The following is a 14869-nucleotide window of genomic DNA, read 5'->3' as shown; positions in this document are numbered from 1 at the left end:
CAAATGGCCGATTTTGCTGACGGCGTGCCGCCCTTTAAACTCTGGTGTAAGGTGGTAAACCTGTTGGACATAGATTATTGTAATGTTGATCCAGCAGGCTACAAGGTCTGTTAATTGTGATCTTAATTGAATTTAACATTATGGAGTTGTACGCTCAGTCATGTTCCGTGGTAGTCCCTGGTAAACTTCGTTTAGTGTTGCTGTGAAATTACAGTTCCATAATCCTTCAGTGTCTTATGAAAAACTATTAACCTTTCATAAAGGTCAGGGTTTTTTTTTCATTTGTAATAACGCTGTATTTCCTGTTCGTTGCTCAAACAAATGCATGATTTACTCTTGTTTTAATCAAACACAGTAAAGTCCTTTTGTGAATATTATGTTTATAAAGCTTTCAAGCACTTGGTTTATTGGGTAGTACTTCCCATTGAAAAAGGGTGTAAATCGACTTATCTCTTGGATACATTGGAATTTGGTGCATGGAAAAACACCAAATCTGTCAGGCCAACCTAAACAGTAACTAAGGCTTTTACAATGTCGCAGCACACTGCATTGCAAACTGGTTGCACAGATTGTTAAAACATGTGGAAAAAGCAGGTTAACTTATTTGACTAATAAATATTTAAATAAATGAGTTTTTATCTTATATTTCCATGAGGATGTATTTGATTATTTACTAAAGTTAATAGTGGTGAGGTTCTCTGTAACTTCATTGACCTTTGGAATAAAAAAGATCATTCTGCTCATATTACCATGTTTAATGAAGATTTCTATGTCTTCATAGGCGACCATGAATGTGGTTCCAGCAATGTCCTCACCATAAATATAACTGCTGTCTTAGAAACATATCACTGGGCTAGTGACATATCTTTTGTTTTAAATGTATATATTGAAATTTACATCTCACGGGTTCCAAAACCTGAAAGGCAACACCACAGCTAAGCTAACGGCGGAACGAGTTTGGCTCAGCCTCCACGCAGACGTATTCATGTCAAGCAGTCTGATGTTACACCAACCGGCAAAGGGCTAAGTTTGCCAGAGGATTAAAGGCCTTACATTATTGCATCCAAGGGCTTATGAACAATTTTAGGTTTTCAGGTGTGTCACTCTGAGCAGGACTAGGTTGGGTCTCTGGAACAGAAAAAGGTGAACTGTAATGCTACACTGTGTCACTGTAAACACAAAAAAAGTGCCTTGGGCAAGCTGACAGTGTTTATTGGACTTTTCAACCGCTCTAAACAGTCACTGTGCAGGTGCAATTGCACCTGAATAAAACATTATAGTTTATATAACGTCAACAATCATAGGAAAAGGAGAATCTTTACCATCTCTAATTTAATTAGCAAGCTCAAATGATGCATGTTTTTCTTCCAGGCTGGCACAAAACTGCCATTAAATGAGTCCAATCCAACCTTACAGGTAATCAGATTCAGAAAAAAATAAATTATAAAATGGCAACAAAGACAAATACTCATAAAAGTTATGGAGCACACAAGAGGGCTGGTGCTGGGGGCCTAAGACAACTTATTGGTGGGTGGTAGTAGCCTAGTGGGCAAGACACTCACCTATGATGACCCAGGTTATGAAGACCCAGGTTCGCCTATGAAGACCCAGGTTCAAATCCCACTTACTACCATTGTGTCCCTGAGCAAGACACTTAACCCTGTGACTCCAAGGTAGGACTGTCCCTGTAACTAATGATTGGATAAGGGCGTCTGATAAATGCTGTAAATGTAAAAGGTATTTTGTAAATGAATGAGATTTATTCACAACATTGCAGTCTTTTCTTGTTGGGGATCTTTTTTACTGCAGAGCAGGAACCAAGCATTTAATTTTCTGCCCCAGTGTGACAGAAAAGCCAAGAATAAAACTTCATAGCTGAAATCTCACAAGGTGACAGATTTATTTGAGTTGGATGACACTTTTACAGAGTGTGATAACCTCAGACATTTTACAGTCATATATAAAGCCATGGTTCCTTCCCCTCCATCTACTGTATATATAATAACAAAAGATGGAGCAGACTGTGTAAACACATTGTTCAAACATTCTTGAGGAACCAAAGCACCTGCCATGGCAAGTTTTATTCATGTCCCAGTGAGGGCTTTGCTCAGACACGATCCAACAATGCAACTGTAAGATACCTAGAATCTGTTTATTTATATACAATAAGTCCAAAGTTGAACACACCTGTAGGTTGTCTCTCTTTACCCGTTTTACCTGCCCTACGTCATCATAACCAGCTTCATGAGATGCTCATGAACAAGCAACCCCTTTTCTCAGATGAAGGCATCTGGAAAAATGATTGTCTGGAGAAGAAAAGATGAGTGCTACCATCAGTCCAACAGTAAAGCACCCTTAGACCATTCATGTGTGGGGCTGCTTCACATCCAAGGGAGTGGGCTCACTCACAATTTTGCCTAAGAACATGGTACTAAAACATCCTCCGACACTCCAACTTTTCCCAACCATCCAAGAACAGTTTGGTGAAGAAAAATGCCTTTTCCAGCATGATGGAGCACCGTGCCATAAGGCCAAAATGATAACTTAGTGGCTCGTGGAACAAAACGTTGAACATTTGGGTCCATGGCCAGGAAACTCCCCAAAATTTAATCCAATTGATAACTTGTGGTCAATCCTCAAGGTGGACAAATAAAAAAACCCACAAATTCTGACAAACTCTGACAAGCACTGATTATGAAGGAGTGGGTTGCCATCAGTCTGAAGTTGATTGACAGCATGCCAGGGCGAATTGCAGAGGTCTTGAAAAACATAGGCAAACACTGCAAATATTGACTATTAGCATAAATTTATGCAATTTTTAATAAAAGCCTTTGAAACTTGTAATTGTAAAATGCTTGTAATTATATTTCAATACATCACAGAAACAACTGACAAAAAGATCTAAAAACGCTGAAGCAGCATTCTAAAAACTTGTGGCCACAACTGTAGATTTGAGTCTTCAGTTTGTAAAAATAGTCAAAAATACAAAGACCTAGAAAGGAGTAGCAGTGTCAAAACCTTTGTACTGTAGTTTATGGCAAATAGCCTACATGCTACATAAAGTAAAAGCATCAAGTTTGTCAGTTTCAGACCTGTTTAATGAAAACACATAATTGATTGAATGTGATTGTGAAATAAAATGCAATTTAATTTAGGATATAGGTAATTTAGGATATAGGTATAATTTAGGTAATTAGGATTACATATTTTGTCCCATTCAGACTGTGAATTAGAATGGTGACTGGTGAACAGCCCCTACTAACAGTTCAAATACTGCACACAGACACACTGTGCTGACAAAACCATGTGTGGCCAAAATTCTCATAGGAGAATTCTGTGGTTATGTGTCTGCACAGATCCACAGGCTAATCCCTGAGAGATTGAGAGCCTGGGTAGTGAGAGTGAGCTGGCCTCCACCCCCCAGCTGTTCCTTGCTTTTTGCACTCAAACGGCATGGTCCACATATCAGCCCTTCTGTTTCAGTGAGATAAATGGATAGAGGCAAAAAAAAATTCAAAATACTATGGTAACTTTGTCTAAACTGTAAAATGCATATGGGACTGGAGGGAATGATATTTCAAAATCTAAAACAATTTCTCCTCTTTGCATTGTCTATAACAAAATCAAAACCAATAGGCGCCCTGTACCAATGACCACTGGTCATTTGTGGCCAAATGCTTGGTTGCTGCCTATATATCTTTCCCTCGCAAAGTAATAAATACATATTAACAAGTTTTCATGGTCTCTTTCTTTGGTCTCTGATGGCATCGCATTCGAGCTGACACAAGAGAACTCTTCCCAACTGCCCTCCTACTAAGTTCTTACATAATACAACCATCTGGACCACGGATTTATTTAAAAGGGGACTGGTATTGTGCTTCATGTCTCTTTAAACAACTGTGAATAATTCACCAACAGAGATATGTTAAGATTGCATGGTCGATGGGGGGCAGTGGAGAAATGTCATGTATTTGATGTTTACTTAGTGACATGGACATGATATTTTTAGTCAGTAACTAATCATGATCAGATTAAGGGATGTGCAGCAAAGAAAATATGTATTAAAAATTCAGTTCAGGTTCAGTATCTGTATGTTTATCACAAATATGTAACAAATTAACAACTCTCATGAAATCAGTAAATGAGATTTGTATTCCTTAATAAGCGAAATAAATGATTATGCAGAACAATAACAAAATCCTGTTAAGAGTTGTGTCTTGCCTTTGTCACGTGCCTAATATGTTGACAGATGATCAGCTCCTGGGAAATTGAGCTGTGCACGACGACTGACTTCCAGATAGTCACAGCAGCGGTGATGTGATGACATCTGCTGGCAGGTGTTGACGAGGCGCTAAGTGGTCTTCTTGCAAACACCGCATACAATTAAAAAAAACTACTGCAATTACAATATGTCGCGTGGAAATGTTTTTAAACATGCAGTAGAAACGCATATCTGAGAGATATAAAACAAAACGTGACTTGGTGACGGTCAGTGTGTCCTTAATGACTCTAGAGGACGCTAAAAGTCCATCAGAAAATCTGAATGGAGACTAGCGTACTCGTGATCTGCCCACTACTGTAAAATTCAGGAAACTGTCCTAGATTTAAAAAAAAAAGATAACGCGTCCAGTGGTACAGCGCGCCGTTATTGGTCGAACGGGGATGTGTGTGTAATGAAGCAGTCTGCGATTGGCTGACGCGCCCGTCATTCATTCCGTGGGGGCGTTTCCAACGGAGGAAGTGACTTGGTGACAGGGCTGCTATACAAGGGATCATTTAGGCTGGAATCGTGTTGGGAAGTGAAGTATATCGGTGAATCAAATATTGATAGGGCTCGCCGCTGTGTATTTATATTTCACACCGCGGTAACGTTGGGTTTCAAATACTGAAGCCGCGCAAACCCGAGCGAACAAAGGATTTGCTTCGCATTTGAGATAAAAAAGCACGTTTAATAGGAGGTGTAGAGGCACTTTGCTATTGTTCCTGCTAGCGGGCTAAGCGGCTAATGTTTTGGTGCATTCGTTCTCTTGGGCTATATGGCTACGAATTTTGAACCGATTTACGGACTTTCTGAAGACGAAGTAAGTCATTCCTCTTATCTGCTGACAAATTTTGTGTCGACTGCCTGTTCGTGAAGGCGTACGTTAATCGCGTCTTGTCCATCTCCCTTACTTAAAACAATAAGGTGTTTCATATCAAAAAGTAGAATAAGACAACTTGATTTGCGGGTGAATGTTAGAGCCCTGGGACTTCTGGACTAGTCTCATGATACCTTGGTCTGATTTTAAACTGGGCAACTTGTCATACCACCAAGTACCACGGCTACGTGGCTGTCATATTTCTTTAAATGAATGCTCGAAGATCATTATTATTTTCATAAACAGAAACATTTTTATTTCACATCGGAGCCTATTATCTGTTAGCTAATCTATTATAGTGAGATGTAGTGGAAGGGTAAACTTAATAACAATTGTGTAGATAAAACACTGTACCATGTCAGTGTTATGCACTATACTTTTTTTTATTTTTATAGTTTATATAAGCAAATTAATTACACATCCATGAACTAGACCTTTAGGTGCCTAGTTCCCCTCTATCATCTTAACATCATCCTTAAAAGAAAGAACTTCTTACCATTTGCGATCAAATTTTGAAGCCTAGCTCGTATTGTAGTTTTCCGTGTGTATGTTTTAAAAGCATAAAAAGAAATACAACCTAATTTAACAGAATTGATGTCAGTAGACTAGTTTTGTGGGGGTTTTGTACCCTGAATGTAATTTGGCCACTTTTGACAGCCTGTCCTGATATGCCCCTCTTACGTCCCCACCCTTTCCCCCCACCCTCCCGGGAATGTTTAGTTTAGTTCATTTAGCTTTTTTAGAACAATTTTTTAAAGATTCTACAAGCAATGAACATAGACATTGATAACTTGCTTCAAACACAAATATATTTGATGGGGTGATTTTTACAAATTCTCTGTTTAAAAAAAAAAATTATTATACTTGCCCCAAATATGGTTTATTTATCTCAGGATCACAAAATACTATATTCACCATGTTTCATGGATCTTCATGAAAAATTGACATACATAAATGTTTCTACAATAATATAGTGGCCAATTTATAGTTCAGTCAAAAGACAGTCAAAAGATAATTGTATTTTTATAATATATGATGAATAGTACTTATTACTTATAGGAAAACAGTCTATAGTCTTTGCTGTTGAGTAAATGCCTTTGAATGGCTTTGTACTCTAAGTGATTGAGCTTTTCCCTAAGGGCTTACTGTAGTTGTGTTCATGGAGATGGTGAGGTTTGCTGAGTGGATTGTGTGTGTGTGTGTGTGTGTGTGTGTGTGTGTGTGTGTGTGTGTGTGAATAAGTCAGGGAAGGAGTGAGGTCATTGCATGACCTGGCACATACAGGTACTTTAGTGTTTTTGTTGTTTGGTTTACTAATCTGTCATCAGAAGCAAGCTTGCCCATTCACGTAGAAGGAACACAATTGCAGCTTGTAGCTTCAGTGTATTTGAATGTTTCGATATCAACCTTAATTTATGTAATTTATATAAAGAAGGGAAGCAAAATGTACTTTCGTAACATTTTCATCTATTTACTTGTCGGTTTGTGTATCCAGACAAAATGTAAATTCTGAACCCTCCTGATACTGTGGCCACATGCATTCTGTGCACTATTTAGCACAATGTGTCCCAGAGTTAAAGTTGATTCATATTTGTTCGTTCAGCCTGATGTCCCTATGTTTATGAATTGCACTCAGGAGTATAGCAGGAATTTGAGCTGAGTTTGATCTTGTGACTGGTTATCATTCAGGGACTAAATAAGAATGGTCTTCTCAAAATGTCTCGTTATGCTCTGGAAGGCTGTGAACATTGAAGGAATGTTGGTAGACTTTAGTTTGCTGCCTCCGGATCACAAAGCTGTATCATCGTGGAATCCAGGTCACCTGCACTGAGTTGAGGGGATAGCCTGGCCCTACGGCCCAACGCAAACAAGTGCTCTTGTGTTGCAGTTATAGTTATCCATCTACTGAAATCTGCGTCATTGACCTCCAGCTAGAATTTGAATTAGGATGACTGCACAGAAGAATCATTTTAAGGGTTAGAAAACACAGAAATACCCTTGTGCCTGTAGTCTGTTTATATTATTTTAGATCTACAGAGCCATGTGCAGCGTTCCAAAAGATGTTAAACATGACAAATACTATTACTAATCAGTGGCCTGCTCATTTTCATCCCAAATAGATATCAACAGAGTAAACTATCAGCACAACACAAACAGTACACAATGTTTAATTAATAACCTCTTAGTTCCTTTGATTTGTACATTAAAGGAACCAAGAGACCACAATGTTACAAAGTGATCCTAGTAAGGCTCAAAGCTTGTTTTCGTGGTCAAGATTAAGGAAATTATGACGGAACTTTGTTACTGATTCATTACCTTTGACATTGACTGTACTCTAGGGTTGTCAAAATATTCGTTGAAAAGATAACCGTTTGAAGCCAACATAGAGTTTCACATATGTAGAAATTGTTTTTCCTGTTTGTCAAAACGTTTGAGATCTGCATGTTTGAGATCAACTTGTTAACTTGATGTACAGCACATGTAGGAGATCACCATGACATTTTTGTTATTTAACTATGTGAATCCTTTATTGAAATAGGCTAATCAGCAAACCTCATTCATGCTTTATTTACGAGGCTGCAACTGAGAAGGCACAGTGCCAGACTCATCAGCATATCTATATTACAAACACACACACACACACACACAATGTCATGACTGGGTAGATATCCCTGTTGCCTACAAATTGCCTTGACACTGGGCAAGCATATATGGCATTTCTGTTGGCCGGGTAGGCAAATAAATTTAAGTTTGTGTGATTTTCTGAGAACTGGAAGTTTAGGCGTTCTGATTGTGATGTTGATTGGGTCAAAGATGCACAGTAAATGCGAGTGGGTGTAAGTTGGGGTGTTAGGAATTATGAAAGGAGGTGAGTCTTCCATAGGTTCTTAGGGATGGAGAGGGGTGGTGCTGCGAAATATACATCTTTGGTGAGCACATTTTTAGAGCCATCGCTTAACTGAAGCTCTCGTTTTATTTCTACATAATTTTTTAGCTAGCTTTCATGCCTTGTAAAGGCTCCAGTTGTACCCACACTGTCAATGAAGCTCACAGGGAGAAACTCACAAGTGGAGCCAGTAGAAAACAAAGTGGGAATATAGCAGATTTTAAACATCATGCAGCACACATATACTGTAGGGATAAAAAAGGTAAGTAAACCCTGGTCAACCCAGTCACAAACCCTGGTTGTGACATTAAAACCAGTAATGAAACATTGTTTTTGGTATGGCAACCACACACAAGTGAGAAGCTGATTTTTAGTTTTGTCTGCATTAAATTGAAACCTGCTAAGTGTATTTCTAAAAAATGCTGTTGGTGGCTATTTTCCTGACTGTGTTGTAGGGGGACTCTTACGTCATTTCTACAGTTTAAAATTGAAAATGAATTTATGAAGGCAACCTTATAGAAAGATGTTACCTAGCAACAGTGCCAGTGCCTCAGACATTACCACAGACTGGAATAGAACTACTATTATGTAATTCTGTCAACCATATCACATTATTGTGTGAAAGGTAGTGCATTACCTCACTGGCCAAATGAAGTGTTTACATTTAAAATGCACCCCTCCTGCACCCCCCTTGTGTGTGTTAGTAGTACTGATTAATAAAGTGGTTAAAGCATTGGTAACAACTAAGGTTGCACTTATACATGTTTTGGACATCAGTTAAAATAAATTGATTTGGGTATTGTAACAGTGTGCCGATCTTTAAAACAATCTACTCTGTTCAATTGTAGGGTTTAAGCTCTCTGTTATACTCAGTGTACAGGTATAAAAGCTGAATATGGGTATTTCACAGTTGCTACATTGACATGTTCCATTGTTGCTTGCGATATCTGCAGAACCAATGTTTCAAGGGGTCACTGCAGTACTGGAAAGTATAACACAACTGACTTAAATCATTAAAACATTACATTTAAGGCATTTATAAGACGCTCTTATCCAGAGCGACTTATAATCAGTAGTTACAGGGACATTCCCCCTCGAAGCAAGGGTTAAGTGTCTTGCTCACAATGGTAGTAAGTGGGATTTGAACCTGGGTCTTCTAGTTCGTAGGCGAGTGTGTTACCCACTAGGCTACTACCACCATTTCCAACCAAAGTACATGAGTTAAGCAAAACAAGAGTAGACCGTTCAAAGCACTGTATTCTGATGCTGAGCTGTATTATCTGAGAACACACTCAGATACACAAACATGTTTTTGTCATGGCTTCAGATGACATTGGCTTCAGATTTGGAGACAGTTTCCTCTGAACCAGAAGACCACAAATTCACAGGTTAAAACCCCACTCACTACCACTGTGTCCCTCAGCAGGACGCTTAACCCAGAGTGTCTCCAGGGGGGGTCTGTTGCGTTGGATAAGTGTGTCTGATAAATGGCATAAATGTAAAATAGATTTGGTCATTCACAGATTAATAGACCACAAACTAAACAGTATTTTCACTTTTGGTCACATTTTGTCGAGCTTGTTTACCACGTATATCAACCATACTTACTACATAATAGTTGGAAGTTACTAGTTATCTGAATACCTGTATTATTATGTTACTATTTTATATCTTGTAGGTGTTAATATTTGATTTTATGAGCAGTAAGTTGCCTCAGGGAGGATTGTTCAGGACTGAAATGAACCCTATTAACAGTTGTTATGGATCTTCCAGTTGTTATGGAGTACTGAATTCTTCATTCGCTGTGAAAGCATTTACTATCACATACTCCATATCACATCAAAAACTAGTTAATATTTACTGACATGTCATGTTCTCCAGCAGCATTAGCTTTTTGTAAAGATCTTTATTTTATCAGATGTTTTAATAAGAATTCTACTGTTTCATTCATATTGACCATTTTCTCTTTCTTTCAAGAGTAAACCTTTTAGTTTACTAGCAGTTCAGTTTGTTCTTACAAAGATTTATTAAAAATTAAGCTCCCATCCTTTTCAAAATCTGCTAGCATTTGTTTAGCAGCAGTCACAGAGCGCCCCAATGACCTGACAAGCATCACTAGCAGAAAGAAGAAGCCAGCGTTACTCTCAGGAAATGTAAGCCAATTCAGAGGTTGCTATGTTGTGTTTTTAAGTCATGTGGCAAGTATGAGTCGTTGGCATAATGTCTAGGCTGTTTTATTAAACAACTTCATCAGGTGACACTCCTGCACTCAAAGATGGGAAGCATGTTCATTCAGAGTGTACCTGCCTTAGGTACCTCAGGACGTACCAGCATCTGTCAGTTCCGTTTTGCTTGAGAGAAAGCCAGAGAAAAGCTTCAGTGACACTGTCTCATCAGAGGGAAAAGTGTTTACTGTCTGCTGCTATTAATCTTCATATTTGATATAAAAGCTCTTTATACAGTTAGTTCATCTATAAGACAGAGTGTGGTGTCTGAGAGGCAAGGCTTTTGAAGCCTTACAATCGAGTGACAGATAAGGCTTTAGGTTACATAGTTTTAACCTATGAACTTTGTGCAATTTTATTTTTATAGCAGTTTTGGAATGCAATTGTTCCTGTAATGCAAAAATGCTATAAGGATGTATAAATGTGACATGGCAGCAGTGTCACTGATGTATGTGATGAGCAAACCTGTGTGCACTCTGATCTCTGTAGAGGTAATTTAGCACTAATATATTCTGGTCATAATATCCACAATCAGTGATGTGCTGGCCAATGGACACCAGGCAAATCCCTACAGTTTGTTTATATACCTGTATGTATTTAATAGATATCCTTATGTTGCAACTGTTCACCTTATCTATGTGAATTTGCTGATTTTCTGTGTTGTCTGTGTATTAGCAACATTACAAATTATGCATGTATATAAGTGTACACTGTATGCAGTTTTATAACACATTATATATGAAATGTATTAGTCCTAATACATGTATTAGTCCTAAATTACATTCTGCTTGTAAAGTTGCAGCATGTTATCGTGTAGCCAGAAGTAACAACAACAACATTTATTTCTTATATAGCGCATACTCACATACAGTATGTCTCAATGGGTGTGACAGGCCCTACAGTTGGTGGTGGCTGTGGTGACCCTTTGGTTCATTTCATGAAGCGGCTGGAATGAGGATCAGCACCTACAAATCTGAGACCATGGTTCTCGATCGGAAGAGGGTGGCTTGCCAACTCCAGGTCGGGAGAGGGTCCTGCCTCAAGTGGAGGAGTTTAAGTATCTCAGGGTCTTGTTCACGAGTGAGGGAAGAAGGGAGCAGCTTTCTACAAGGCAAAACTGGAAGCTTCTGCTCGCAACCCTCAAAAACTCCACAACATATTCTTATCCTTACTCAACCCTCCGACTCCCCCTGCCCCATCTTCCCTAACTGCTGATGATTTTACCAACTTCTTCACAGGGAAGATTGAAAAATATCTTGTGAGACATTCTCCACCACAAATCCTACTCTACCCTTGGAAATTTCTACGACTGCTCTAAATCAATTTTATAAGCTCACATCTGATGAAATCATTCAGATTATATCCACAGGCAACCCTTCACCTGTCCACTAGATCCAATCCCTTCTGCAATGCTTCAAACCATCTCCCCTGACCTCATCCCTTTCATTGCAACTCATAAACAACTCAATCTCATCTGGCCATGTACTATCTGCCTTTAAAACAGCCAGGGTTCTTCCAATCTTAAAGAAACCCACCGCTGATCCTACAGACATCAACAACTACAGACCAGTTTCCCTCCTCTCATTTCTTTCTAAAATCCTTGAGCGCTGTGTCTACAATCAGCTATCACTTCATCTGTCACAGAACAACCTCCTGGATCCTAACCAGTCTGGCTTCAGAACAGCTCATTCTACAGAGACTGCCCTTCTGGCTGTTACCAAGCCAGATTGGCAAAAGTGTCATCGGTCCTTATTCTCCTTGACCTCTTCAGCATTCAAAACAGTTAACCACTCTCAAGACTCCTGAGGCTTGGAATTCAGGGCTCAGCATGGCAGTGCTTTGCTTCCTACCTTCATGAGCGATCTTACCAAGTGACTTGGAAAGGATCCACCTCTACCTCATGTAGACTCTTCACTGGTGTCCCTCAAGGCTCAGTGCTAGGTCCTCTCCTTTTCTCCCTCTACACAAGATCACTTGGTGAGGTCATTTCCTCACATGGATTATCCTACCACTTCTATGCCGACGACTCATCTTCTCTTTTCCTCCTTCTGTTCTACATGTTGCGTCCAAAATCTCTGCATGCCTATCTGACATCTCATCTTGGATGGCAGCCCATCACATCAAACTCAATCCCACCAAAACTGAACTAATATTCATTCCAGCAGATTTTTCACCACATCAGGATCTTGCTATTTACCCTGACAACTCACAGCTCTCTCCTTTTACAACAGCCCACAACCTTGGTGTAACAATAGACAACCAACTCTCCTTCTCGACTCACATCAGCAATCTTTCCCACTCATGTAGATTCCTTCTCTACAATATCAGATGAATCCATCCTTATTTGTCAACACAGGCCACCCAGCTACTGGATCAGCCCTTAGTAATCTCATGACTGGACTACTGCAACTCCCTTCTAGTTGGTCTACCTCTATGTACCATCCGACCTCTATAACTCAAAAATGCAGCAGCATGACTGATCTTCAACCTTCCCAAATTCTCCCACACCACCCCTCTGCTACGTTCCCTCCACTGCATCAAATTCAAAATACTGATGCTGGCCTGCAAAGCCAAACATGGAGTAGCACCATCCTAACTCACAGCCCTTATTACACCTCGCACTGCACCTCGTATACTCCAAGCGTCCAGTACTGCTCGCCTGGTCCCCCCATTGCTAAAGGTAAAAGGAAGACATTCATCTAGACTCTTCTCCGGCTTGGCCCCTCGGTGGTGGAATGAAGTTCCCCTTGAGGTCAGAACAGCTCAGTCACTGAGTATTTTCAAATGGCAGCTCAAGACCTTCCTCTTTGGAGAATATTTAGATTAATGTGTAACTTTCTTATTGTCTAACTTATGTACAGAATCTACAAAAAGAGTGAATAAAAAGATTGTATTCATAGTTGGGGGTCCTAATGAACCAGAACTGATCACTTCATTGATGGTAACGGGAAAGCAACATAAATGAGATCGACAGGCAGATTGGGGCATCATTTGCAGTGATGCGGATGCTGAACCAATCTGTCATTGTGAAGAGGGAGCTGAGCCAGAAAGCAAGGCTCTCGATTTACTGATCGATCTACCTCCTATTCCTCACCTATGGTCATGAGCTTTGGGTAATGACAGAAAGAACTAGATCACGGATACAAGCGGTTGAAATGAGTTTCCTCCGTAGGGTGGCTGGCTGTAGCCTCAGAGATAGGGTGAGGAGCTTGGACATTCGGGAGCCAGTTGAGGTGGTTTGTGCATCTGGTCAGGATGCCTCCTGGACTCCTCCCTGGGGAGGTGTTTGGGCATGTCCTGACGGCAGGAGGCCCCCAGGTCGACCCAGGACACACTGGAGAAATTATATCTCCAATCTAGTCTGGGAACACCTTTGGGTCCTGACAGAGAAGCTGGTGGAGGTGGCTGGGGAGACGGCTGTCTGGAATTCCCTTCTTGGGATGCTGCCCCTGCGACCCGGACTCGGATAAGCAGAGGAAGATGAAGCCGATGAAGGTCTCTTAACAATACTCTGGAGGTGGTTTGGGTACTTGATTGAGTGCCTCGTAGAGAACAAACAGACGCAGCGGCAGACGGTGGCATTGTACAAATGATATAGAAATATGTGGCTATACTACCCTAACTTGGATAGCCTAACTAAGGTGAATTTAACACAGTCACCTAGTCAAACACAGACAATGTAATAAAGTGGGCTTAGTAATTGACACTGTGTCTGGGATTTTAGCAGAAGTCCAGAAAAAAAAGTGTTTTCAGTTCAGATTTAAACACTGTGTCTGAGTCCCGAACACTGACTGGCAAGTTGTTCAACAACTGTGGAACTCCTAGCTGTGACCTTCTGTACTTTGGGTATCAGTAGTGACTCCGGAACCCTTCAAACACAGGGGGCATGGTAGATCGTAAAGAACTAAAAGTTCACTCACGTACTGCGGAGCAAGACCATTAAGAGCTACATGTGAATCGAAAGAGAGACCTGCATCAATGAGGACACCTAGATCCTTTACTTCTGTACTTGGTAAGATGGAAAGGCTATCCAGAGTTATGTAGTCAGACGGCTTACGTCTGGCTTGCTGAGGCCTAAATACAAGAGCTTCTGTCTTATCAGGGTTTAACAGAAGAAAGTTGGTGAGCATCCATTGTCTAATGTCCTTCAGACAATTCTCTATTCTGTTCAGCTGCTGCCTCTCATGTGTCACATGTGACAACTAATCACGTTCACTTTCGTCTGGCATTGCTGATAGATACAACTGTGTGTTGTCGGCATAGCAGTGAAAGCTAATATCATGTTTATGAATGATGTGACCTAAAGGTTACATGTATAAGGAAAATAGAACACCAAACTCCACTTTACTATGTGAAGTCGAATCACCATTAATGTTCACAAATTGATACCGATCAGTCAAATATGATCTGAACCATAGGAGAGATATTCCCTTAATCCCAACACCATAAGACCGAACACTGTTTGATTATACAGAAAGCATTCTTAGCATGACACACCTTTTAATTTGACATCTCAGTATGAACTAATTTGCCTTTAATACATACTTTTCCAGACCAGTGTTCATCAGGGTGAGGTACCTCCATCTCCTTATCTTTTGGCATGTCAAGATACACATAAA

The 14869-nt window shown here is 40.0% G+C and overlaps 1 protein-coding gene across 5 annotated transcripts in view; it reads left to right on the top strand.

The window, feature by feature from the left end:
- Nucleotides 1-4757: 4757 nt before the first annotated feature.
- The window catches only part of nedd4l (NEDD4 like E3 ubiquitin protein ligase), a 61360-nt gene continuing 51248 nt past the window's right edge, over nt 4758-14869 (top strand). For all 5 annotated transcript variants that reach the window (XM_028971113.1, XM_028971112.1, XM_028971111.1 and 2 more), the window contains exon 1: nt 4758-5081. In XM_028971113.1, coding sequence (XP_028826946.1) covers nt 5037-5081 — 45 coding nt within the window. In that variant the 5' untranslated portion in view covers nt 4758-5036. The remainder of the gene's footprint in view (nt 5082-14869) is intronic.

The sequence above is a fragment of the Denticeps clupeoides genome, chromosome 3 (genome assembly GCF_900700375.1).
Source record: "Denticeps clupeoides chromosome 3, fDenClu1.1, whole genome shotgun sequence".
Taxonomy (NCBI): Eukaryota; Metazoa; Chordata; class Actinopteri; order Clupeiformes; family Denticipitidae; genus Denticeps; species Denticeps clupeoides.
This window is presented reverse-complemented; position numbering and strand designations above follow the sequence as displayed.